The sequence below is a fragment of the Silene latifolia genome, chromosome 4 (genome assembly GCF_048544455.1).
Source record: "Silene latifolia isolate original U9 population chromosome 4, ASM4854445v1, whole genome shotgun sequence".
NCBI lineage: Eukaryota > Viridiplantae > Streptophyta > Magnoliopsida > Caryophyllales > Caryophyllaceae > Silene > Silene latifolia.
In genome coordinates this window covers 56,751,263-56,778,738 of record NC_133529.1, presented here as the reverse complement: position 1 = coordinate 56,778,738, position 27,476 = coordinate 56,751,263, and the positions used below count along the sequence as shown (strand labels likewise).

At 35.9% G+C, this 27,476-nt stretch overlaps 1 protein-coding gene across 3 annotated transcripts; it reads left to right on the top strand.

The window, feature by feature from the left end:
- The first annotated feature begins 3,869 nt into the window (after nt 1–3,869).
- On the top strand, nt 3,870–11,982 carry LOC141653511 (bifunctional adenosine 5'-phosphosulfate phosphorylase/adenylylsulfatase HINT4-like). Of its 3 annotated transcripts, none has more exons than XR_012547441.1 (8): nt 3,870–4,055; nt 4,164–4,210; nt 5,411–5,487; nt 5,576–5,642; nt 7,270–7,347; nt 7,466–7,568; nt 10,434–10,493; nt 11,857–11,982. XR_012547441.1 is itself a non-coding variant. In XM_074461297.1 (7 exons), the coding sequence occupies exons 1-6, from the start codon at nt 3,987–3,989 to the stop codon at nt 7,566–7,568; spliced, it is 441 nt and encodes a 146-aa protein (XP_074317398.1). In that variant the 5' UTR covers nt 3,870–3,986; the 3' UTR covers nt 10,434–10,771. The 3 variants fall into 3 exon arrangements, 1 of the variants encoding a protein (XP_074317398.1); XR_012547442.1 differs by lacking the exon at nt 11,857–11,982 and adding an exon at nt 11,526–11,830; XM_074461297.1 differs by lacking the exon at nt 11,857–11,982 and having other exon boundaries at nt 10,434–10,771.
- Nucleotides 11,983–27,476: the final 15,494 nt, after the last annotated feature.

Below are 27,476 nucleotides of genomic sequence, written 5' to 3'. Positions count from 1 at the left end.
TGTTTTATTGAAAATTAATGTTCACCAGGAATCCCAGCCGGTGGCCCCGCCGCCGGCCAACAACCGGCTGAGACCCCTATGAGTGCTTTTCTTTGCCTATAACTTATATTAACCAATGATTTACGCATGTATCTTTTCCATGATTAATAAGTGATCAATTTAGGACATGTTTACGTGATGATCATGCAATTATTGCCACCCTTGTTTGTGACCCAAGTGTGACGATTTACATTGTGTGACTACTTGACATTCCTTATTTACCCCTTTTGAACCTTTGGTCACGAGTGTGAGCCATGTTTCCGGATAGGGTTATGTTTTCCCTTTCGGACCTTTGGTCACGAGTGTGAGCCATGTTTTCGGATTGGGTTATCCTTCCGCCTTTCTTCGGACCTTTGGTCACGAGTGTGAGCCATGTTTCCGGATTAGGTTATGTTTTCCCTTTCGGACCTTTGGTCACGAGTGTGAGTCATGTTTCCGATTAGAGGTTACTCGACCTTTGGATACGAGTGCGTGCCATGTTTCGAGTCTTGGATACGATTGGTATATCGTTTGTCGAATCGGGTGTCGTCCATCCCGAGAGTCTGGATCCAGGTTTAGACTAGGACCGTATTATGATCGTCGTCCTACCAAGAGGTTGGAGTCTGGGTTGGTTGTCTCTTTTGAGTCTATACTTTGTATATGTCTTTCAGGGCAAGAGTTGTGCCTTGTATTGTTTGGTTGTGAGAGTCTTGGTCCTATCGGATACTAGAGGTGAGATGCAAGCTTCTAGTTGCGATATGATCGCCGGGATTGATGTTCTCATCCGTTCTTATGGTGAGATGCAAGCCATAAGTATGAATGCGACATTAGTAGCCATGTCCCGTGCAATGTTTGTTAAGAGGTTTTTAAAGTAATGGCTATGGTTTCCATCCATGTATTTTCTATTTAATTGATCCGTTATTTATGTTCTTCATATGATTCGATGCCTAATCTCATATCTATGTTATATTTCCTTGAAATGCGTGATTTGTCTAAACGACCGTATTCGTGTCTTCCATATTATTTTAATTATCTCACATGAATAGTTGAGTCGAGCTAATATGAAATTGGTTGATTTAGTTATTCTACTCCCTTGAATGCATATTTAATATAATGTACCATGCCTATCTCATTATGAATGTAATATGCCTATCTCATTATGATTATCGTTTATATCCCCTTGTTCATTATTATTCAAGTATGATGTATGATCAATATGTTTAATTAAGTTCTTGCTTACTTGTATTTTGACATATTGTGGCTGGGAGAACCCTGAGTTACTCCCCACTGACTGTGGTGTTCATGTTTACATGAATGACAGGTTTGTGATGCAGATTATATGGGGGAGACGTGTGAGCTAGCGAGAACGTGACCCTTGGACTTTAGCTATCGTTTCCTTAGACTCACCTATCTTTAGACTTGTGCTCATTCGTGGGATATCTTTTCCCCAACGCACCTTGTTTTTAATTGTTAAACTTAATTATCTTACTTTTCATTTCCGGTGGTTCCCGCACTTTAAACTTTTAAAGGTTTTAAAAATATCGTATTTTCCCGCTTAAATTTAATAGTTCTTTTGATGCCTCATCGAGGGGTGTCACATGTCGGTGGTATAATGAGTTGTGTTTTGGTACATTAGCATCTTTCTTTTCTTGATTTGTAGGATTCAGATTGTTAAACTTGGGAAATTCGCCAAGAGGTTTTATCGGACTTATCATAGTGGATCTCAGATTCTTAACGACCTCCATGTAGCTAGCCAACATGCCTTTAATGACTTGAAAGCAATAAGCGGGATCGAGTGATGCAGGTTGATGTAATTGAGTCTAGCCATCCATATCTATTTAGCATGTAACTAGACTTTCTATCTTTAACAGTAATTCAATGATGGGCCACAAATCCTCTATTTATAAACTGTAAATTGTACTCTTGGTGCTTGTTTCGGGTACTGGAGATTCATAATCATGTGGGATTCTAAAAAAGTAAATAAATAAATCACTCTAGAACTCTAGAATATTTGCCATTATTTTTAAACGAGAAGTCCGAAAATGATTAATGGTGACAATCGGGTCAACTTAACGGAGATAGAGTTGAAAGTGGACGACAATACAACATGTTAAAATAAGATTTAAAAATGCTAAGAAGAAAACATGAAACATAAGTGTAATACCTCGTAATAATTTTGTTTACAAACTTCGAATAATGTTTTTGTTTTGAACGGAAAAGTTAAGGAATGGGAAAGTAATGATAAATAAAGTGTGATTAGAAGGAGAAGTAATATGATTTAGAATCTGTTTAGACCTTCTCCATTACCCCATCCTCTCTTTTTCTTCTCAACAACTAAGACTTCACCAGTTCTGAGTAAACCTTTGCAATTGTTACCCCGTCCCTTGCTTTCGTTTGCATAATGTATCTTTTTCAAGGAAAAAAAATTCCTTAATGCTCTATAAGTATTTTACAATCCTATTTTTTTCATGCCCGTATCTTGTATGTAGTATATTCCCCCATTCCGTTAAATGGTTTACACTACTCTATTTTGTAAGGGGAAATAAAGTAAGTGTAAACTATTGACTAGGACGGGGAGTAGTGCTCAATGTGTGCTCTATACAAATTTTGGGTAAGATGAAAGACAATATTCATTTTTAGTGCGATGCTTTCTAATGAGATCGCCTACACGATTAGCCAAATTGGGCACCTCGCCCGGTAGGGCGCGGACTAGTGGTGGTAAATATGAGACGATACTTTGGCAATCCAATTTCTATCATTAGCCGTCAAAGTTAAAAATAAGTATCTCTTAAGATAGCTATATCTTAAGTTTAAAACGGGTCAAATACCATACAACTTGCATGGATAAGAAATTTTTTTTGTTATCTAAGCATTTTAATTTTGTCTTATTTATACAAATGGTATGATATTTGACCTGTCTTAACCTTAAAAGAAATACTCCCTCCTATTCACCATTTTCTTCCCCTTTCCTTTTTGCACAAGAAATAAGAAATTGAATTTGAACCACATAAAACTAGAGCTGATCATGTCCGGGCTGGCCCGCCCAGCCCAGCCCGTCCGGCCCGCTAGTTTAGCGGGCTTGGTCACGAGATTTTTTTAAAAATATGGTTTGGGGACAAGGAAAACTTGGCCCGCAAAGTTAATGGACGGGTATGAACTAAATAAAAATGTCCGTGGACAACCCGGTAAACCCGCTAAAGCTTATAATTTAATTTTTACTTCTATAAAATCAATTTCCAAACTAATTAATTAACTAAGGTCCATATAAGAATTCAATACCCAATTAAATTAATTAAGAAAAAAAACACTTCAGTCCCAAATCACCCAAATGGCCAAACTTATTGAATGTTATACTTGTTGTACCCTTAATTTGTGCAACTTGTTATGCCTCCCGACAACTAGCGTCAATATGAGGACGTATTTTCTGTCGCGCAAAGATGTACTTTAGTATTCAGTGCTCGGTTTTTGGTAGGTATAAACATCATTTTTAGGCCAGTGCCTTCTATGTTTCAAAGCCCAGTGGCCCACGGGCAGGCCCGCCAACTTATATCGGGCGGGTATGGACAATATCAATAAGCCCACTATAGCGGATACGGACACAAAAAAATAGGCCCGCCGGACACTTTTTATTCGGGGTGGCCTGGCCCGCGTCCGGCCCAAGCCCGCAAACGATCAGCTCTACATGCTATTGAATTTAGACCACGCAAATCAACCCAAAAAAGGAAATAGAGAAGAAAACGTGAATAATCCGTATAAGAAAATGGTGAATAGGAGGGAGTATATATACCCTTAAATGAGAATTTGTAAAGGTAATTTAATTAGTGATAAAAACACCAGTTCATAGACTATACATCTGAGGTAGTAATCCGTTTCGCATTTACAACCGCCTTCGCCTTACTAAACTTGTCTCGCTGAGCATTGAACGATCATCTCCGGTAGCGCAGGTTTCAGCTGAGAGAAACGCGTCAATGGTGGCGACGCCATGTATATTCTGCCAAATTGCTCGATCAGATATCTCCACTCACCTCCTCCACGTTGTACGCTTCTTCTCCTCTCTCTTCTCGTCCTTTCTACCTCCACGGTTTCGCATTTTCTCTATTTTTTAAATTTGTAATTTATTTTTTTGTTATTATTATTTTAATCAGGATGATAAGGTCGTTGCTTTTCGGGACATTAAACCTTCAGCCTTCAGGTTTATACATCATTAATTCGTCAATGCTATTGTTAATTAATTGATTAAGCAATTTAGCATTGTTCTTAGCAGATTCTTTTGTGAGGAGTATTTTAATCGAAGGTAAATAATCTATTGAATGGGAGGGAATGTTAATTGCGGCATGATTCAGTTTAATGTAACTGACTAGTTGATGTAACAACGGTGACTGTTGATAACCTTTGGCAACGCTGTTATGCATAGGATTAGGAATATGTTTGGCTTGATTGAGTAGCAATTCGGAATGTGTTGTATGTCTCGTGTTTCACGAGGTTTGTTCTTGAGCTAATTCACATGTATGTGTTGTATGTTTGATCAATTTGGAGTGCTATTAGGATTAGGGAAGATGTTATGGTTATAGACATTATGACTAGTAAGGATGAGAACTTATTTGTTAGAGTGAGCTAATTGGAAAAGTTGTGGTCGTGTTATTTGCAATTAAATGAGCTATAGTCACGAGACTAGTCGAAGAAAAATCTAATTGAGCTTCCAGATTCCAATTTGTGTTTTTGATGATGATGATGATTGTTCTAGTGACTGCTGAATGCTCCGTAACTTGACATCCCCTACACGTCTAGAGGGCCTAAATAGGAGGCTTTGGAAAGAGAGAATATGGCAACATTTCCCATTGTTTGGACTTGATGTTGAGGGAATGGTAAGGAACAAAAATGGAGTGATTCGTTTTCCTCCTCCTTGAATATATATGGTCGTAAAGATTTGGGAAGTAAAATGCATTTTCTTCTCTTCTCTTCCCTCTCCTTCCCCTCCCTTTCTTCTTCTTTCTTCCCTTTCCTTCCTCGTTTGCTATCCAACCGGGGTACCAGTTCCTACGCTTCGTTCTGCTGAGGAGTTGCAATTACTATTTGGATATTAACATGTCACATTTCAAAATTAGAGGTTCATTATTATTCTCTATACAACAAAGGAGAATAGTAGTCCTCAGTACTCTAAATAAACCCTGACCTTGACGTCAACACATTATTTAACACGTAAACACGCAATACAATATTTTTAGTTTTATGAAGTAAGATGCAGCACAATCAATTTGTTAGCTTATTATGTGGACGTCTAGTATGGAGCGAGGTAGCTATTGCCTTTTATTTCCCAATTATATGAACTAGACTACAGTATTCTGATTGTTTCATGTCATTTATATCTACTTTGGGATGAATGGTTTTGCAGACACTATCTGGTCATCCCGATCAAACACATACCAACTGTGAAAGAACTCCAAAGAGTACATGAGGACTCTGCTTTAGGTAAGGGTAGTGTTGATACTGACAATGCATTGTACTGAGCTTCAAACCTAGATTTAAGTGATCTAACAAGTATTTTTATTTTCTACAGTGAGTCACATGCTCGATGTAGGTAAAATGCTGTTACAACGAGATGCCCCTCAGTCTACTGATTATAGGTATTGCTCCTTGCATGCAACGGTTTAGCTCCCTTGATTGAAATTTTGAATTCCGCTTCTTCCCCCACCCCACCCAAAAAAAGCCTTAATTGTTCTTCGACAACTGAAGAACATATGTATTGCATAGCATTAGCAACTGTTTTATGCTTTAGTTACGTAGCATTATTCTACATTCATGATCTGTCAAGTGAGAGGAAGATTTGTATTGTTTGCATTTACATAGATTCTGCTTCTTTGAAGTCTCTAAAAACATACTCTGTATATAGAAAATAAGTGTGTGCTGAAGCAATCTCATGTTTTTTTCGTGAAATTTGTAAAACAGTTTCGTGTGCTACATTTAAGATGAGAAGATTAGTAAGAACAACAGACACCATAAAGTTTACTTACAAATACGAAAAGTGTTGCGACATGGAACAATGATAATTGGTGTACTGAATCAACTGTATACAATAACGTTTTTTGCACATAGTTTTCATGCAGCTTGCCATCAAATGAAATATTTGCAGCCAGTCTGAACTTATAACAGAGTTTATTTTAACAATAAGAAGTTGAGAGAGCAACAACACCAACCAAAACCGTAGTCTGTAATCAGTTTGCATCCCATTAACATAAACTGTTGCTTGAACAAAGAAAAAAAAATGTTGACTCCCGCCTAAGGCAAGTGAAGCCGGGGGGGTGGATGTGCACCTTTCCCTAGAGACAATTTTTTGACAGTTTTTGAATGGCCTATAATGAAAAATGTGTTGAGATTTGCATGAAATGATTGATACTTCACAATAAGAAGCAAACACTTTAGTGTCATTTTAGTTTATCACATCGTATTTTTGATGTCAAAGAATAATAGGAGTAACTATTTGACTCCAAAGGAAATGGAAATAGAAAGCTATTTCAAGAGGTTAAGTTGAGATTTAAATATTTAAATGAGGCTAATAAGTGTGAAAGAAATATCCAGCGAAAATTAAATCAAAATATTGGAAAGTTAAAAGAAGAGTTTCAAATGGCAGATTAACATAACGAAAAGTCTATTATGAAAATCTACTCACATGCATGATCTTATAGATATAACAATATAAAGCATTCTTATTTTACTTGCCAAACCAGAGGTAGGGTTTGTTTTTGTATCTTAACTTGGTGTTTGATCTAAGAGATTTCCTGGAAGTCTCTAACAGCACAAAAAATTACCTTCAAATTAAATGCATAAGGAATTATTAAGCATGAGGCAATTAAGGTTTCCATTTGCCATGTAATCTCACTTTCTCTTTTGGGAAATTGATACCCTGCATCCCGTTATTTTTGTTTCAGTGCTTGTGAGTATAGCTGTCAGTCTGCCACTGTGTTGGATCCTTCTTTAAACCCTCTCGTCTAGATCATATTAATGGCAATCATTCTCTGGTAGGCTTCTAAATATTCAGATGACCCTAGAAATCTAGAATGCGAATCTAAAGGTTGATTTGTTGTTACGCATGAAATCTATTCTCTGCAAGTGTGAAGTAAATTTGTTTTTTAAACTATCACAGGCCAGTTTACAGTCTCTGTGATCATCCTTCAGTTTTTGTTATCTTATATTCTTTTGCTTATGCGTTCTTCACACTAAATGATGCTTCAGGGGTGACCCTTAATGTGGCAGGTTTGGCTTTCACCAACCTCCATTTAACAGTGTTGACCATCTTCACCTTCATTGCTTAGCGCTTCCCTTTATTCCAAGGTAGACCAGATAATTTCTTGCTCATTAAAAAAATAGAATCGTTACGTCTTTTTTGGTTGCTTTTCAGTTACCTCTCAACTTAGGAATATGTAACAAATGTGGAATCGGTTTTTTGCAGATGGAAACATCTCAAGTACATGTCCTTGGGGCCACTTGGTGCCTTCATTGAGGCAGAGAAACTATTGGCAAAACTCAATCCTGTACAAACATCTCATATATAGGTATGCTTATATTTTCACAAATAGTCATATTGAGAATTATGATCTATCAAATGCCAGAAGAAATCGGCTGAATTGTGTACGAAATATGTAGGACATGGTCCATTGTATGTGCTTCTGATATAAAATTTGTCAGACTTTCTGAGGCAAAAAATAAAGTTCACTAACAGTTCCACTAGTCTTGGAGAGGGTTCCCATGTGATATTGTGTATCTACTTGGTTTGTTTGATGTTTTTGCCTTATTTATGTTCTGTAATTGATAGATAAATTGCCGGTCGTGTTAAATACTAGAATTAACTATCAAATTAACAATTTATAGACCTAACTAGACTCTACTAACTACTAACAATAATGGTAGTAAAATGGCAAGCTAGGGTCGAACCCAAGGGAAGGACCTTTAACTAAGACTCGAATTGTAAACTATTGACCAACAATCACTAACTAAGACTCCTCTTTACTAATTAAGACACTAATGACAATTTAGACTCAACAATTTAAACTAATTACAAACAATGGGTATTCACAATGTTCAACTTGTAGGAAACATAGATGGAAAAAGCATTTGGTTGGAAACAACATGAAAAAGAGTAAAAATGGAGATTTTTCTATTGAGACAATTCAACAAACAACTAGTATGCAAGAATCAATATAAGGGAGAAACTTGGTGTAACAAGGCTCAACAACTACTTCCTAAGCTTAAAGATCCTCTCTTTTCTTCCCTCAAAAATCACTCAACAACTTTCATAAGATGGTGATTACTTGCTCCTAAGCTAAAGTAGTTAATCCTAGCTATATGATCACCCAATTGAAAACTACAAAAGGGCTTACACACACGAGCATTAAGATCAATTCCAAACAAAAGAAGTCAAGATTAATCCTTTAGGAGGCTTAATCCAACTAACCCAAGGATCAACATGCAAATTCCACTCACAAAGATACAAACTTTAAACCAAATTTATAAAGATGCAAGCTTACTACAAGGATTGCAATAGTAAGATGATTAACATGCAAGGTTGATCATTCCTAACACAATAACATCCAACATAAACATGAATATCAAGGAATATGCAATAATTATTGAGGAAAGATTAAGAGATTCTTACAAGGCTTAAGGAAAGTAGTGTCTACCAAATTACACCAAGCAAAAGGTCTAGCCTTCCATAACCATAGATGAATCTAAGATTAATGGAAAGATTAACATCAAAATCCAACCAAAGATTACAACTTTTCTCCAAAATACCAAATTCTTCCTTAATATACAAGTTTTGAGATTATTCAATAATGATGTGATAAACTAGGTCTTCAAACCATGAACTATATATATGGCTGCACTCCCCTCTAGGTTAAACCTGAGTTGGGCTTCCACGAAATGGTTTAAGATGGATGATCAACTCTCAAAGGCTGAGGAGAACGCAGGCTGCGTCATCCACCGCAGGCCTGTGTTAAACGGCGCAGGCTGCGTCCTGGACTGATCTCCGCTCCAAATTCTTCATCTTGTAAAGCTTCTTTCACCATTTTGGCCTTCATGCTTGTTCACCAAGGGATGACAACTTCTATGCTAGCTCGTTTGGAGTCCGTCTTCACTTGATTGCTTGCTTCGGGGTGTGGTTAGAGGCACTTGCTCGGGATTCCGAACTCTCCTCTCAAAACCACGCTCCATATATGCATTAAAACACGTTAATCATAACAACCAATGGGACGGGAAGACTAGCTCATTATTCCGACAAAAGACCCTTAAATGAAACCAAACTAGGCCTAAGAAGGCCTTATTGACTCGACACTTTTGACTCTATCAGTAATCTATGTATATTTCCCACTTCATGTGTTGTGAACTTTGTGATGCATGTTCAACTGAAACTATTATGTTAGTATCTTTCCTACTTTAGGGTTTCACCATATGGTATAAACTGATCGAATCTTGTTGTTTGGAGAGTTTTTTTAGCTGATTTGGTAAGTTGACTTTGTTCTATTGTACTTAAGATCAAGTTCATATACCTGCTTTGGTTACTTTTTTGCATTGGATTTGGTAATCGAAGCATATTTCATAGAAAGCCTAGTTGGTTTTAAAAATGTCTGCATGAGCCAGGCTAGGGGTGTAAACTTGATCCCAGATTCCAGTTGCATCTAATTACTAATTTTGGACTGGATTTTTGGAATTTGAACAATATATTTCAATCCAAATCTGATTTAAGTGAAACTGTTCTCTTACGAATTAATTTCATCTTTTGAAGCCAAGGCCTAATACTTGTATCTTTTGTAATGCCAAGCTGATAATTAGAGCATGTATTGCATTAGAGTTATCATATTATGTGTATATATATTGTCATTCCAGGTTAGTGATTTAAGTTATTATTTGGATTGCGATAAAATGTTTTTGACAGGATAGGACGCGCTATTGAAAGTAAATTTGGATTTGAAATTTGAGTCTAAGGTGTTTTGAATTGCATATTTCATCAATCCATTTTACATCTTTAGATCAGATTGCGAAACTCTTTTATCGTTTGGAAGTTATATCCTTTCTAGTTTCTACTACAATAGTAGAGATTATCGGTTCTACTGGGTACCCGGACTGTTTTTCTGTAGTAAACTACCGAAAAATTAATGTTGTGGAATCATATCCAAAGGGCTTGGCAGTAACCTTCGCCTATTATGGGAGAATGATGTTGTGGATGCTCTAAGGCTAAATATTCTACTTCTTGCATCTTATTTTGAGCACAAACATCTTTGTTTGTGAGGATTCGCAGTGTTTTAACCTCATTGAACCTATGATGCTACATCTATTGTTTGAAAAGCAATGTAGAACGCTATGTTTGGTACGAAGTATTATTTAAGCAACATGTGAGATTGTTCATATTTTCTGTTGTGCAGGGATTGCGTTGGCTTGATGTGCTACAACTACAACATTACTCTTCAACCAACTAATTCTAGGTATGAAGGTCCTCATTGCTGTAATTTACTGCTGATGTACATAGTGTGCACACCCTTCATAAATATTTATATAACCAAGAACATTACTATAATTGATACCAAGATTGGTTAGTCAGGAACATTTGTGGCCTTCAGCTTGAAGGAGTGTTTTTTCTATTACTTAATTGCCAGGTTACCAAACTGATTCGGGGTTTAGTTGTGCATTTTCATGTTACCCCTGCGTTGTACGGACTACGGAGTTTTAATCGGAAAAATAAACGGGTGTCTACATTTTAAAAGCCTGCAGAAGCTTCCAATTATTTGTTGTTACTGTTCCATCACTTCATGACCTTTAGCTGGGCCTGATATATGGCTACTATATAGAACCTGCTCCCTACCCATTCTTATCTTTATCTTAGCCTTGATTGATAATATCAAAACATCCACCCACTCGAATCAAAATATCTATATTTTCTACCAAACTTGTTTCTTTTTCTTTGTTTTTTGTATAATTAAATATAAGGATTAGAGCACTATTGTCTATTTTGAGTTTTATAGCACAAAACAAGCCAAACACCCCCCTTTTAAATTACTTGAGATATGATTCTGCGCCTCCGTCCCATCTATTAATCAAATAAATTAAAACTTTACGGTTTATAGCGCGACTTTTGCTTAAAATACTCGCCTATACTTCCGACCCGCGAAGTTTTAAATAATCCAGCAACTACTATAGTCTTCACCCCTTAAAGCTTAATCTAAACAATTTATAATCATCTTTTTGAGGTGATTATGAAAAATGGGTCCACGTAGGACAGAAAGAAAGTCGCTTATGCGACTTCAGAAACCTGTCGCTTAGCCAAAGGGCGACTTGACCGTAAATCACAACTGGAAATTTTTTTTGTAACAAGGCTCAAGTCTCTTGCTAAGCAACTGGGCTCTGAAGTCGCTGTGCGGCTGAGCGACTTTCTTTCTATCCTACATGGACCATTTTCAATAATTTGTTTCACTCACCTCACCATTTAATAAAAATGTTCCGTCTTTTTGCTATGTTAGGTAGTAAAAAATGGAAATTCTTTTAAAGTACATTATGGACAAGTTGATAGGTGTTTGGTGAGCCCTATAGCAGCTGTTTTTGTTTGGAAGCTGCCATAGCTGAAATACAGTAAACCTTGAAAGTGACAAGACAAGTAGAGGATACCATGGGAGTTTCTTTTTTCTTGCTATAGTTATGGGGATTAGTGATTTGTTTTCTGGTAAATTTGTCTGCTATTGACATTTCCATACCGTACCACAAGTCCATAATCCATGCGTCAAGTATTTTAAAACGTGTCTTTTTCATTGTACAGTAATATCTTATTCTTCATTCTTGGGTGTCAAACGTCAGGTACAGCTGGGGTTTTCCTGTATGATTAAAAACAGTGATGTTTACTGAATTAGAACCAAAGAGCCAAAGAGGTGTGGGTGGAGGAATATGCCATAAGGCACTCCTAGAGCTTTCGAGTGATCTAACATTATAGTATTAAATCTCAGTTTCGGTCGTTACATGTATCGGTTATCACGGCCTACTCTAGCTAAATGCAGCCAATTTCGCTTTGAAGTGCGGTAAAACGTGGTCGCGCTAAACTCTAAACCCTTTAGAACTCGGTCGCGTATTGGACTATTGGTGTCGCGACCGATTTTCAAAACTGTGCCCAACATAGCTAATACACTTTTGGAGCATATTCCTTAGGTAAAGGAGAGTCCCTTAAAATGTTTGTGGTGAAGGAGCATTGTTATGGAAACATATTCTAGATTGTGGTGTCCAGTTATAATGAAAATAACCTTTTGTATTGAAGCTAATGTTGTTTTCAAGTGTTTTTATGACCTTTTGTTTAGTAGTATAGGCCTAGAAGGGTCCTTGGTCGAGCACAGTGCTCCACAGTGACACTGAAATTTACTGGATCCTTAGTCGAACACAGTGCTCCACAGCAACACACCAGAATATATGGGTGAATAGAAGAAAGGAGTGTGACCATATGGTGAGAACCCCAGACTGACCAATGCGACCATGCGGTCGCTAATTCTATGTTCATTTGTAATCTTAAGTCCCATTTGAAATGTGAGCTGAGTGGGTTGATCATCTGGTTATCGGGATGGACCTTATGCTATCTCACTTGTACAGTTGTACTACTGATGTACATGGGATACTGAAGTTGTTTAGTTTTCAAGAAATTGTATCAGTCTTTTATCGTTTTACCTGTTTCATATTTGGGTTTTCTAGACCATGTCCTCCTCCACGGACCTCGGTTCATCCTTGTCATATTAGATTTGAACATTTCCCCTTTGGTTCGATGCCAGTTAAGAAGTGAAGAGCAGTGACAAATTTCTAACCAAATCTTGTAAGTTAAAAACATTTTTTGTGCAACTCAAAAGCCATGACTCAACTAAAGTCGTTAAGCTTGTTTCTGTTGTGAAGTACGGTCCTTTTATGCCGTTGACAACGCAATATTATTGGGTTATTTTGAAGCAGCCTCTATATGATGCATATAACCAAACCCCTTTTAATCTTTTACCCCATAATTTGCGTGAACCATTGAGTTAGTGCCGTTACTAGGAAATGTTGTATGACTCATGAGCTGAGATAGCTGGACTTGTCTGATAAGAGAAGCATTGAGAGAGACACACGCAAAAATGCGTGTATAGAAAGAACTATAGTTCAAGTAGGCAAGTGCAAAATTGAGGCATTCCTTTGGTGCTGTATGATTCAGGAGTAATTGAGTTTGTGGTAAAGGTGTAGTAACTACTAACTAAGTCATTGACGTTGGAAATAAGAAGTCTGAAGCAAGTGTAATTAGTGTCCGTATTTGGTAATAATGCCCTGGTGGCTGTACCAGACGATGATGAGGCAGAGAAGTTGGGCCGACGATGCCGCTACACGCCAAGAGTAAGAGTACGTGGGCTTTACCCTTGTTGGAGTCTAGTAATCATTTGTTAGGCCCCACTATCTACCATCTACCACTTTTGGACGGCTTTGCCCTTTTTTTATCACTATACTTTCCCAAGTCAATCATGGTTGGCTAGCTAGCTAGGACTCCCTTATTTTCTTCTTATTATAAAAGTTATAGAATAAGAGCCTTATAATACTACTCCGTAGTTTCTATTTATTAAACACTTATTTATATATTATGATTACTAGTTTAGACCCCGTGCAATAAATGCACGGTATATATAGTATTTTTTTTATAAATAAATAATTTATAAAATAATGATATTTCATTAATTGTCCATATTTCTCATTATTGTATTTTGCTTTGTTGACAATTAATCAAGAGATTTTTTTTGCTGGAATATATTTTAAAACAAAATATTTTTTACCCACAAAGTTAATGAATTCAATATTTTAGTCATCTCAATTTTTTTTGTCACGAAAGTAATAATAATAGTGATTCAGTTTTGTTTTGTATGTAGCATGTATTAAGTCATTCTTAAATAATAGTATCAATAAAAGATTTAGTAATTTATAGTTTTATATAAATTTTATTTATATTTTAATTAAGATATTATAGTTTAGAGTTAGAGGTGAAAATAATATAATTTGATGAAAAAATTAATTTTAATTAAAAGATGATAATTTAATGTAATAAAAATGTAATTATTAGTTTCCTTTTTTAGTAAATGCACATAATTGTAGTTACTTTCCTTATTTAAAAAGATTCTTTTTGGAGGAAAAAATGTGAGAATTCCTATTCATTTAGTAAATAGGGGATTACCAGCAAATGAGTCAAGGATATTGTTATTGGTGTGGGAAATGAGTTTCCAAGTTTGAAATTAGGGCATGTTTTAAATACTCATCTAAAATTAGGGGTTGTCCATTGGTCCGAGACCGGATTAAACTTACTGGACCGAAGACTAAACAAGGGTAAAAAGTTGAACCGTAGACCGAACCGTAGTTATACTGGTACGGACCATAGAAATGTATGGGACTGTACTGGACCATATGAACCAAATAATATATTGCATGTTATTGTATTATTTGTACGATTACTTTAATTTATATTAATGACTTAGGTTTATTATTGTAGAGTAGTAGAATATGTGAAAATAAGTATATAAGAAAGTAATATTATCAAACTAGGAGAAATATTTGTAAGTTATACAATTTTAAAGATCTTTATTACAATAGTTTGGTCTATGGTTCGGTCTGCGGTCCGTTCGGTTTGGTACACACGACCAGACCAAACTAAAACCAAACTTATGTAAATAAGTGGACCATAAACCGAACTAAATAAAGTCTGGTCCAAACCAAATTGCATGGTCCAATCCGGTCCTTGATCCGGACTATTGAATGAACATCCCTATCTACAATTGCTAGGTAGCATCATAACTCAAGTTGAAATTAAGATGAATCATGACTTTGTTAGAGCATGTTTTAACATATGATTGTGAATTGTAGGGGTAAATTGATACTCTCTCCGTTTAGGTTATTCTTTATATTTATTTTTGATACAAAGACGAAGAAACAAGGATTTGGAATTAGAATTATTCAACGACCGGATTACTATTTGGAAGTGGTTCAATAAGCAACCAAATTTCTTTCAAATAATTGTCAAAAAAATGCGAAATATTACAACAATGATCTAGATATTTTTTTTATTATTATTAGGAAAAGAAACTAAGTTGATCCTACCGAGTAGGACCAACCTATTTCATTCTTTCGAATGAGGGAGGAGAGTGAAAGCCAACGACTTTCAACCCACCTCGAAGAAGAAGGACAAGAATGTCCTAAATTAGGCATAAAGTCTGCTACTTTATTGGCCTCACGAAAGCAATGAGTGTACTTAACTTCCGTGAAAAAAGAAAGTTCGACCCTAATATCGGCGATTAGAGAAGAAATTTCCCAAGGTACCTTCCACGTTCCACGAATAAAGTTAATAACACAAGTCCTTCAATAGCTAAAATATTAAAACCCAAAGTTTTAGCTGCAATTATACTTTCTCTAAGAGCTAGGGTTTCAGCTAAAAGAACACAAACTTGACTGCAAGATTTAGCACCTAATAACAATAGTTTACCATCATGATCTCTAATGCTGAACCCTACAGCTGCATTTGTATCATCTCGTTTAGAGCCATCGAAGTTGATCTTAATAAAATTATTTGGTGGCTTCTGCCAAACAATATTATTATTACAATTACTAAGACCATCCCCAAGCAAAAGGTCGACTTAATCGGGTCAATTGGAATTTTTTCTCTTAATCACACCTTATTAATCTTGACCCACTTTCACCCTCCCAAGCAGAAGGTCACAACCTAGATCACCAACCCAATCATTTTTCCACTTTCCAACATTTCTAATCATTTATCATATTCACTACTCACCAAAACCTCTCTCTTACTTCCACTTTATTTAGTTTTTTTTTTTTTTTTGGTTTTAAATGTTGTAACTAATAAAATTGTGACACATGGAGGGTCAATTGACAATAAGAGGATTATACATCTGATGTACTACCTCCAATTTTATACTTTCTGACCATTATAATAAAGTTTTTGAGTTTTTGTTTTAAAGTTCATGAGTTTCACTATGAAGTTTCTGAGTTTATTCACTTAAATATTAAGTTCTAAAAAATTACAATAAAACTCAAAAATATTACATATGCTCAAAAAAATATTAAAATCTAACTTATAAATTTTAATATACTCAAAAAAATATAATGCTCGAAAACAAATAAAGTTTGAGATAATAAGCTCAAAAAAAATACATATATGCTCAAAAAACAAAAAAATTGGAGGTAGTACATCCGATGTATGTTCCTTTTTCTCGTCAATTGATGGACCAATTTACTCTACCTTAGGTCACAAATTGACCTTCTCTACCTTAGGTCATCCTAATCCTCCTCTTAATTTGTAATTAACTTGACCCAAGCAAGGTCATGACCTACCAATTGACCTTGCTTGGGGATGGTCTAAGACCATGGTGTTCATGCAATGGATTCGTGTCTTTGTTATCCAAATCTTTATGCTTAAGAGTAAACCATACGAAAAGTGAACTCGAAATGGCTTGTGTAATTTTATTTACATCTATTATAATTGTTCCGGGTGTAATTCCAGAGCAGATTTGTTTACCACGTAAGCTTGGTGAATGGATGTCCTTCCTTTCTTTGACTCTTCCTTTCGGTCTCTCCTGAAACGATGAACAAACTGAGGGCTCGGCTTTGCACCGAGCGTACTCACTCCGACGCTCAAGTCAGTGAACTTAAAGGGATTAAGTTGTATGTTACTTGACAGAGTATATTGTAGAGAGATAAGGGAGTTTATACCAGATGAATAGTGAGTTTTAGGTTAGATTGTGGATCCTTTCCTCAATGAGGGTTGAGGAGTATTTATAGACTTTCACCTTTTGTCACGTAGTGGCCAAGTGGGCCAAGTGGCGTAGCAGGTGGAAAGTCTGTTCTACCCTCGGCCGAGGGACCCATGGCAGGCCAGCGGGCCCTGTTGACTCCATGCCGAGGGGTCTTGGGTATGAGTACGCGGATATGTCTCCCGGCTGGTGGTTGCCCAGCCGAGACCCAAAGTGACCGGCCGACAGGCTGCGTCGGTTAGGCGGTCTAACATGTTGACTTGCTGTCTCTTGATCTTTGACCTTGCTCAATATGTTGACTCGGTCAGCGGGTGCAGAATATGCCCCATCAATAATGTTGTCAAAGATAAATTTGTTTTTGTTAAACCCCAAATTCCACCAAATAAAAGTGGTCTTTAGAAAAGACTTAAGGAAAATAGAGTTCTTAAAAGCATTAAATTTTTCCACAAAGTTTGAGAATTGATCACTATTGTTACTGTGAGAGAAACTAACATCACCCATAGCGACATATTGAGAAATAATATGTAAAACAGGGCAATTAAAGAGAAGGTGATCTCGATCTTTTGTGTGATAATTACAAAGGGTATAATGTATAGGTACAGAAACATGAGACCGCTGGAGTCGCTCCCTCGTAAGAAGTCCATCCATAAATTTTCCATAAAAATAACTTAATCTTAGGGGGAAGGTCACATTTTCAAATCCAAGTAAATTTACCAGTAAGTTTTCTTGAACAAAACTTGTATTAGTAATATGAGAGCTAAGAGGTTTTGGGAAAACTAGACCTAGCAAACGGGTCAACCGGGTCGGGTTCGGGTCGGGCCAGTTTGGGTCGGGTCATTTCGGGTTTCTCAACTTTTCGGGTTAGTTCGGATCGGGTCAGTTTATTTCGGGTTACAGGTCTATTTCGGGTTTGTTGGTCGGGTGTGTTTTGGGTCAAGCGGGTGGGGTTAATTCGGGCCAGGCCATTTTCGGGTCAAAGATTAAGAGAAGAGAGGCATTTCGAGTCTATTAGGGTCAATTAAAGTTATAATTTGTCGGGTCATTTTCGGGTTGAGTGGTTTCGGATTGGTCATTTCGGGTCGGGTCTGTTACGGGTCTATGAAAGCTCGGGTCATTTTCGGGTCGGGTCAGGTCACTTCGGGCTTTGGGTGTCATTCGGGTTCAGCAATTCGGGTCGATTTCGGGTCTCGGGTCATCTTTTTCGGGTCGGGTCAATCGGGCCGGGTTGATTTTGCCAGGTCTAGGGAAAACCCAATTATCTATCCAAAATTTAATATTTTTTCCGTTACCAACCTGCCATATAAGACCTTTTCTAAAAATCTCTCGAAAGACATAAGTTTAAGCCACTGCCAAAAACTCCTTCGTGGAGGCGAATGCTCAAACAGAGACTTATTCTTTAAATATATTTTTTTAACCACCGTAACCCAAATGTTATTATCTTCTCTAAGAATTTTCAATAAAAGTTTCATTTAAAATGTTTTTTCTTACGCTCACGTTATCCTTTGCCTTTATCTTTTTTCTGATCATTATTTATCAGATATACTTGCATTAATGTCGCATCCGGACGTCCTTGGTTCCACAGAATATATAGTAGCAATAGAGTTTGGTGGTCGTGGAAGTGCCAACAAAAAGAGAAATGAAAGATAATAGCGTAGACAAGTGGAATTGAGTAATATAGTTTTTGGTGGAATTGAGTAAAAAAAACGTTTAAAAAAAGGGTAATGCTAAATACAACCCAGTATTTAATCATTAAATACCTTCTAATTTGGGTATTAATTTAAGAATTAAGAATAAAATTTCACATTAACCAACATAATTAATGCATATATCAAAAATTTATTTCCTTTTTTGATTTCTTAAATACAACCCAGTGGGTTGTATTTATCATTACCCTTAAAAAAAAGTGTAGACAAGTGGAATTGAGTAATATAGTTTTTGGTTGTTAGTCAAGTGTAGTCTGCGTTGGAGGGTCTATGTGGGCTCGGGAATGAGAGGCTAAACCGGGGTTGTTACTTAGCAAGTTCAAGTGGTTTTCAAAATTGGCCAATCTCAAAAATTCTATCTAATCGAGTAATAACCGAGCTTTAAGCTGAAAATATAGCACATAGACCTGATAAACCTTGGCCAACCAGATAACCTGAACCATACACCCAAAGTGAGGACCCGAGCATGAGCAGTAACTCAAATTGACCAGCCTTATCGTTATAAGCCGACTAGCCGAGCGTTTATTGTTACAACTGACCATTATCCACAATAAACTTGACAAACTTCTATTTATTTATTTTTATTTTTAACAATTTCAAACCTCGTTGAAATTTTTACTATTCTCGTTGAAATTTTTACAATTCTTGTTGAAGACGGACACTATCCGTCATAGTGGGGGGAAATGGATATCCCCACTTGCCCTCCCACTTGCATTTTGTGAGACGGTCACTATCCGTCTTCAGCTTATGACGGATAGCGGACTGCATGTTAAAAAGGTTGGTAGTGTGTAGTAAGACATGGGCCCACGCCAGCCGTCTTATTTGGGCATGGGTTTTTACAAACAATAAGTCAACCCTATGACAGGTATATTCATCACAAGTAGACGTGGCAAAACAGGTCAATGGGTCGGGTTCGAGTCGGGTCAATTCGGGTCGGGTTAGTTCGGGTTTCTCATTGATTTCGGGTTAACTCGGGTCGGGATGGGTCATTTCGGGTCGGTTTCGGGTTTGTTGGTCGGGTCGGTTCCGGGTCAAGCGGGTCGGGTCGTTTCGGGTCGGGTCGTTTTCGGGTCAATGAATAATAGAGAAATTGTCATTTCAAGTCTTTTCGGTTCAATTAGAGTTAAATTTTGTCGGGTCATTTTCGGGTTTGGTGGTTTCGGATCGGGTCATTTCGGGTCAGGCCAGTTCGGGTCATGTTCGGGTCGGGTCGGGTCAATTCGGGTTTTCGGGTCACATTCGGGTGATGTAGTTCGGGTCACTTCGGGTCTCAGGTCAGCCTTTTCGGGTCGGGTCAATCGGGTCGGGTTGCTTTTGCCAGCTCTAGTCACAAGCTTGTGACGGGTCAAGTATCATCCATATGGTAGATAAAACAAAAGTAAAAGTGCTTAGATAATCACAAAAGGCTTGTCTTTATTTTCCCAAGTGGGTTTTATTTAACCCGTCGTCACAAATAATAATTTGTGTTTCACAAATCAGATACTCATGTTCAATTAGTTAACTCTATACTTTTTTTTTTTTTTTGATAAGGTAAGAAAACTAGGTTGATTCTCTAGGTAGGACCAACATATCTCATTCTTTCGAATGAGAGAGGTAAGTTGAAGCCACCGACTTTCAAACCACCTCGAAAGAGTTGGACATGAATGTTCAATAGAAACCATGAAGTCAACAACCTTGTTGGCTTCACGAAAGTAATGTTTAATTATCACTTCATCGAAGAAATGAAGGTCTAATTTCACACCCTTGATAATACTAGAGATTTCCCAAGTAATACGAAGTGAGTTAATAACTTATAAATTATCACCCTCCACAATTAACTTAGGAATTTTCCAAGATATTTTAGCCGTAAAATACTTAAAAATCTCAAAGTTAACTCTATACTTGTTGCAAGTTGCAACCTGCCTCGCCCGTGCGGTATCCTTTATGGGTTTACTACTTCCTAACCATTATCCAGTTGTATACATGTACTCCGTGAAATGTAAGACCATCCTATATTCCTATCTTAGTTACTTCATAACTATAGATATTTTCTCATCCTCTATTAAGGCATCTTAGTAAGACTAAGGCTCTGTTTTTTTGGACTTAAAGTCACTTAATTTAAGTTCACTTCATATCTTATAAGTTCAGTTCAGTTCAGATCAGATCCTATAAGTTCAATTCAGATCCTATAAGTTCAGTTCAGTTCAGATCCTATAAGTTCAATTCAGTTTAGATCCTATATATAAGTTTAGTTCAGATCCTATAAGTTCAGTTCAGTTCAGATTCTATAAGTTCAGTTCAGTTCAGATCCTATAAATTTAGTTTAGAAAAGTTATATACAAAGTATTATTTTTAAAACCGACGCAAAAACATTTGACATTATTAATTATTCGATACATATATACATTTTTATTTTTAAACCAAAATTATAACTCTTCTCATTATTTTTTATCGTTATGTAACCGTAGTATAATGTATGAACAAACCAATGTATATAAAGCGGAAAAATGTTATTATTTCACCTTGTGTTTTAGACTATATTTTCTTATCAGCGTTCTCTCTTGGTTGCCCACTAATTTCTTGTAAAAAATTTGTTTAATCTCAATAAAAGTTTGCATTTATTTTTATAATAATAATAATAATAATAATAAAAGTTGCGGTTTTATAAAAAAATAATAGTAACAAATAATAATAAAAATAACAATAAGAACAAGAACAAGAACAATGATAATAATAACAATAATAATAATAATAATAATAATAATAATAATAATAATAATAATACTTAAGTTAGATTAATTTAAGTTAATTTAAATTCAGATCGTGTAAGTTCAGTTCAGATCTTATAAGTTAAGTTCAGATCCTATAAGTTCAGTTCAGTTCAGTTCAGATCCTATATATAAGTTCAGTTCAGATTCAATAAGTTGATTCGATTCGATCCTATAAGTTCGATTCCTTCGAGATCCTATAAGTTCAGATTCGATTCGATTCGATCCTATAAGTTCAGTTCAGATCAGATCAGATTCGTTTCAGTCCAAATGAACATGACCTAATTATCGACTCTCTATTGTAAGAGACTGTTTTACGATGAGATTGTTTTATAAAGATTTTTTTAGCGCTTTACTAATACTACTCCGTAGTCCGTACTACTTACTAGCTGTTTTTTCCGACTTGTTTACTTTCCTTGTTAATATGCTGATGAATTTGTATGAGATAATTTTACACGTGATGACGTGAACTCTCTGCCATTACGGGAGATTATGTCGGTAAATTCTCGATTATGAACCGTAATAAAGAAGTATAATGTTACAAATCCTCGAGGGCAGGTAGTTCACTTAGCTAATGGAAGAGTTTAAAGCTAATATTATATTTAATTTGTCTTACTATAGACGGATATATCCGTCTAAAGTGAAAGACGGGTCAAATATACTTAAAGTGGTGACATTTTTGGGTCCACCATACAACTTGTTGCTTGTTTATGCTTAAAGTGGGTGGATATTTGGCCCGTCTATAACTATAGACGGATATCTTCCGTCTATAATGAGAATTTGTGTATTATATTAGTGTAATACGAAGTACGTAGTATAATATAGAAGTAGGTTTCAGTGATGATTAAGGTAATGGATAGACACTAATTGACTTTGTGAGGCAAGATATATCTTCCCTTTAAAAGCTTAAACCTGAAGACCAAATAATGAAGTGACTCTATAATCTATATAGGCGGCTACATTGAGAGTTGAATAAGACGTATACTTCTATTAAAATGGTTTGAATTGGTGGAGGTATTATGTGTATTACGTGTGACTGTAAGACACTTGGCTTACTCATTTTGGACCAGTTTAGGAATCAAGTCCATGCATACAGCTAGCAATTACCAATTACCATGATGCTTCTATTCTTTTAGGTTGCTTTCGATACTTGAAAATTTTATATCTTTATTTAAGGTTTGAAATTTTGATTAATTATTAGATAGCTTAATTAATTACGTTGAACCATTTAATTTGCATGTGTTGCTTCTAAACGGACATTGTTCCCAATAATGGATTAATGGAAAGGGTGAGGCATTTCACCACTTGCTTACAAATATCCTACATTTTTAGTTGAATATGAGTCGTACGAAAGATTTATTCAACACAATCAGTTTTAAGGTGGTTCATTAACTTTGTGTTAGGTACCGATAATATCGCTATACTTTGAGAAGGGTTTCAATAGTTTCAAGACACATTCCAATCAGCTGAGATTACTACATCCACACAGAGTATAATATTTTGACACTTTATTTTGCGTAAAAAACACGAGGAATTTAAATTCATGTATTGGAGTTAAATAACTTAGATGCATCCGTATTGAATGCTTTAAAACGGATATGTGGGTTGTAGAGCACCAGTTTTCTAGATTACCTGGTTCTTTTGGGTTTAGTTTTGGCTACATTAAGGATATTGGATCAGATTAATTCGGGGTACAAGATTATTCTGAACTAGAAGGGTTATCTAACTGAGCCGAGTTGGAGTGGTGGTGGAAATATTGGCTAGAAGATCCCTTGTATACATGTCTAATCTAAGTAGTCTTAAAATTTAAGAGACTTGAATTTGTGTCTGCAAAACTTAAATAACTACTGCACCAACATTTACGATCTTTGGTTGGTTGACATGCATATGACAGTAGTAGTTTAGTTGATACAATTCAAGGGGCTAAATATACAAAGTACTACAATGTATTTAGTGAGATGGGACCGTTTTTATAAAAATGAAAGAAAAGTGGTAACCATATTTGCCTGATTAAGACTTCATTTAATTACTCTACATTATTAACAAGCTAGATGCTGTGCATTGTATTCATATCACTCTGGTTCCAAATTCATGTGTTATTTAGTACTCGTGGAATTTATGTCTTTGTCATTACAATTTTGATGTTGATGCTTCTTTACTTTTGAGTTTGGAGTTTCCTGGTCTATTCCGTGTTGTTTAACGGGGTCGATTGTCAAACATGGTAGACTTCGAGTTTTTGATAGAGCACGGGATTAATGAGGATAGTCATTTTCTCTCGACTCTATATAATTATGGAATACATCTTATGACTAATTGAGAATCTAAAAAAAACCAAAAAAAATCTCGTATTTTTGACATTTTCTTCCTTTAAACTCAAACTTTATCGTTCTCCCTAAACATTTTTTTCTTGGCTTTGTCAGTATTGTGATTGCTCAAGTTTTGCTGTTTAGATAAATCGAATGAGTTATCGAATCGTTTATTAACTACTGGCATGATTACAAATTTACAATGGGTTGCCTCTATCAAATTCAGGGTTTATCGGATCAGTGTATATTAGAATTATAAAGTTATATTAGCAACAACCATTCCATCTTGTGTTTTTCAAATTGGAAAATAGTTTTATCTTTACTGTTGAGTTTATTGACCCGGTACTTAAGAGGGGGAGGGGGTGAATTAAGTACCCTTTTTTAAAAATTCGAAATATAAGCAAAAGATTTGTTTTCGTTTTATCGCAGATTAGTACACAGGCAATATGAACAGTCTCGATGACTGTTCAAACAACTGAGTTGTGCAGTACTGTTTGAGCGCGTAAGAGAATAAACGAAAACAAATAACAAAATGAAACGAAAACCAAACAAAAGAAAGCACAACACACGATATTTTTAACGTGGTTCGACCTACTCTCTAAAGGTCTACGTCCACCTCTCTTTTATTAATGTTTACTTGATAACCAACCCCGATTACAAAGCAAACCCCCACGATCAACCCGATCGTGCGACTCGAGTACAACCCGTACCCCAAAAACTCTCTCTCACAAAAGTGAAAATTACAACATAAAATATCTCCTTATAAGGTTTAACAATTGGAACAATGGAGATAGTATTTCCTAATGAATATGAGAACTTATGCTTTAGAAATTAATTCAAAGGATGGCTTAAAAAGAAATTTTGCAAAACAACTAATAAAGCATATGAAAGTGGGATTTGCAAAAATTGTTTTAAGCACACAAGGGAAGCTCACGGTTTAAAGCTCTCAAGGATTTTCACCAAAAATAATTTCTTTTGTTTTTGTTGATGTGTGAGGTGCTACGTAGAAGCCAAGCAAATGAATATTTATAGTGGAAAACTTCTAATCAACTATGCTTTTGAAAAGTGAAAGCATTCCTTAAAATGAGGCACTCCGTAGGAAAGGGGAAGCACACCTTAGAAGAAGGAAGCACTCCTTAAAGTTGGAAGCACTACCTAAAAGAAGGAAGCACTACTTGAATTATGGAAGCACTACTTAAAACATGGAAGCACTAACAATACTTTGTCAAATAAATTATTTCTTTTCAAAACAAATTTATTTATTTCTTTTCAAAACAAATTTAACAAAGTATTATATGATTTGAAAATCCTTTTGCTAGTTAAAACTATTTCAAAGATAAGCCATACTATCTTGAATTAATCCAAAGCACAAGTTCCATATCCGTACAAATGACTAGACCGAGACGAAAAATTAGGTCTTCATGCAATACAAGCTCCATACGTCTTCAGCGAAAGTATTATCCATATAAACCTGTCAACAGCTTAACAAACATAGGGAATTAAACGAAGGACTTGTCATCATCAATAAAATAAGTCTAACAAATTCCCCCTTTGATGATGGCAAGTTCCTTAAAGAAATAGTTCCCCCTCAACAAAGCTACCAGTATAAATCATAAGTGAAAATAGTGTAGGCCAAGACAAGTTTTTCACAAGACAAATATGGAAACTAGAAACGGCATAAGATCAGATTTAAAAGAGTTTATAAACCATAGCATTAGAGGTCAAAAGAGCTTAAACCACCAAGGTCAAAGGTCTAAATCCTAGCAACTACTTAGTGCAAACATACATCTCAAACTTTTCCCCCTCTTGACATCATCAAAGAGGCGAAGGAAGTGCAAAAAGAGAGACACATGGACTATTAGAATTAAACCAATTTAATGCATATGAATCAACTACCAAATAGAATATCAAAGCATACGAATTTATGCATATTTCAAAGACAGTTGAACTGGACCTTGCAAGACTATCAAAATCGGACTCTCCCAGGTCACTCGTCTCTCAGCAAAGCAAATGGTAAGTATATATGTAAAAGAGAGAGAAAGAATATAGTCACTCGCCTAAACTACGACCAGCATAATCGTGCATGCAATTGAGTATGATGAGTAATTCTAGCTGCCGTACACACACATTCCAACCATTCAAGATCTATCACATGCCGAATACTTTCAAAATCTGGATAAGTGAGGCTAAGGAGAAGAAGGGGTAAAACAATATGGATAAGAGGAGGTAAACCGTTGAGCGAGCTACCTAACCAAATAAGAGCATCCCATCTTCTAACTCTCATAACGAAGTACAATGCCGAATTTAGCATAAAAATATTCCCCAAAATAATATGAATAAAACATGGGAAGTAAACCAATTTTTTTTTTTTTTTTTTTTTTTTTTTTTTTTTTTTTTTTTTTTTTTTTTTTTGCTAAAGTCCAGTAATCCAATTCAACTCCATAACTCCAATTTTTCAAAATACCAACGTCAAAACAATAATACGAACCAAAATTGATACAATAATACATGTACCACAATAAACAACACTAAGCTAGCTCAACGCAAGGTAGGCTTAAATTTGGGTGTAGTTTATGGGTCAACTGGCAATTTTGGCTAATGTGGAGCTAATGGTTAAAAAGTAAGAAAAGGGAATTGCAAGCATTCTCCAACATGTGATACCATCCACAAACCCGAATGTATGCAGGCAATAAGTAATTAGATGTCATACTTGTGCAAATAATGTTACACGATATGCGGAGTAACTACTCACAATCCTAGATGAAACCTAGGTCATGAATGTCACCAGTTTATAAAGCTCTATTCCTCGAAAAAGTATAAGTAGGTTGCCAAAATTTTCAAGTCAAATATACTAGTTCAACATATCTTGAAACGAAATTCGAGAAATTGCTTTGAATTTTACTAAAAGATGTGATAAAATGCAAGGCTTAAGCTAAAAATGATAAGCGCACATATTGTCAACTCATCGTACTTCACATTCCCCGTCTAGTCAATCATATAAGGGATTAGTTTAGATGACGTTGACTATGATCTGCTATTCAGTAGTCCCAATTCCAATCGGATTTTCTCAAATTGTGCTCTAGCTAATGGTTTAGTAAAAATATCGGACAACTGATCTTCGGTTGGACAAAATTTTAAAACTATGTTTCCTTTTTCCACATTGTCTCGTAAAAAGTGATGACGAATATCGATATGTTTTGTCTTGGAGTGTTGAACGGGATTTTTAGAAATATTAATTGCACTAGTATTGTCACAATAAATAGGAACACAATTAATTGTCATACCGTAATCCCGCAACTGTTGTCTTACCCACAAAATCTGAGAGCAACATTGAGCTGCTGCAACATATTCACTTTCAGCAGTAGACATCGCGACCGAATTTTGCTTCTTGGAAGCCCAAGAAATAAGACACGGTCCTACAAACGTAGCCACACCTGAGGTACTTTTTCTCTCAATCAACAACCCGCATAATCGATCCGAATACCCCATGAGAGTAAAATCGCAATCCATAGGATACCACAAATATAAGTCCTGGTTCCAATCAAATATCTAAAAATGCGCTTCACAAAGAATTAAGTGTGATTCTTTGGGATTTGATTGAAACCTAGCACACAAACACACACTATAAAGGATATCTGGTCGACTTGCAGTAAGATATAGAAGAGAACCAATCATACCTCGATATACCTTTTCGTCTACACTTTTACCTTTTTCATCTTTGTCAAGCTTTAGTGTAGCAACCATGGGAGTATCAAATGAATTTGCATCTGCCAACCCAAATTTCTTTAGCATCTCTTTGATATACTTTCGTTGATGGATCATTATACCATGAGGAGTTTGTTTGATTTGTAATCCCAAGAAGAATCCTAATTCGCCCATCATGCTCATCTCGAATTCTGACTTCATAAGATTTGA

Bases quoted from the DNA above. Each gene is read 5' to 3' on its own strand.
- LOC141653511 (XM_074461297.1), top strand. From the start codon at position 3,987: ATGGTGGCGACGCCATGTATATTCTGCCAAATTGCTCGATCAGATATC. The intron at 5,643-7,269 runs GTATTGCTCCTT...TTAATGTGGCAG, and splicing joins CCTCAGTCTACTGATTATAG to GTTTGGCTTTCACCAACCTC. The intron at 7,348-7,465 runs GTAGACCAGATA...GGTTTTTTGCAG, and splicing joins GCGCTTCCCTTTATTCCAAG to ATGGAAACATCTCAAGTACA.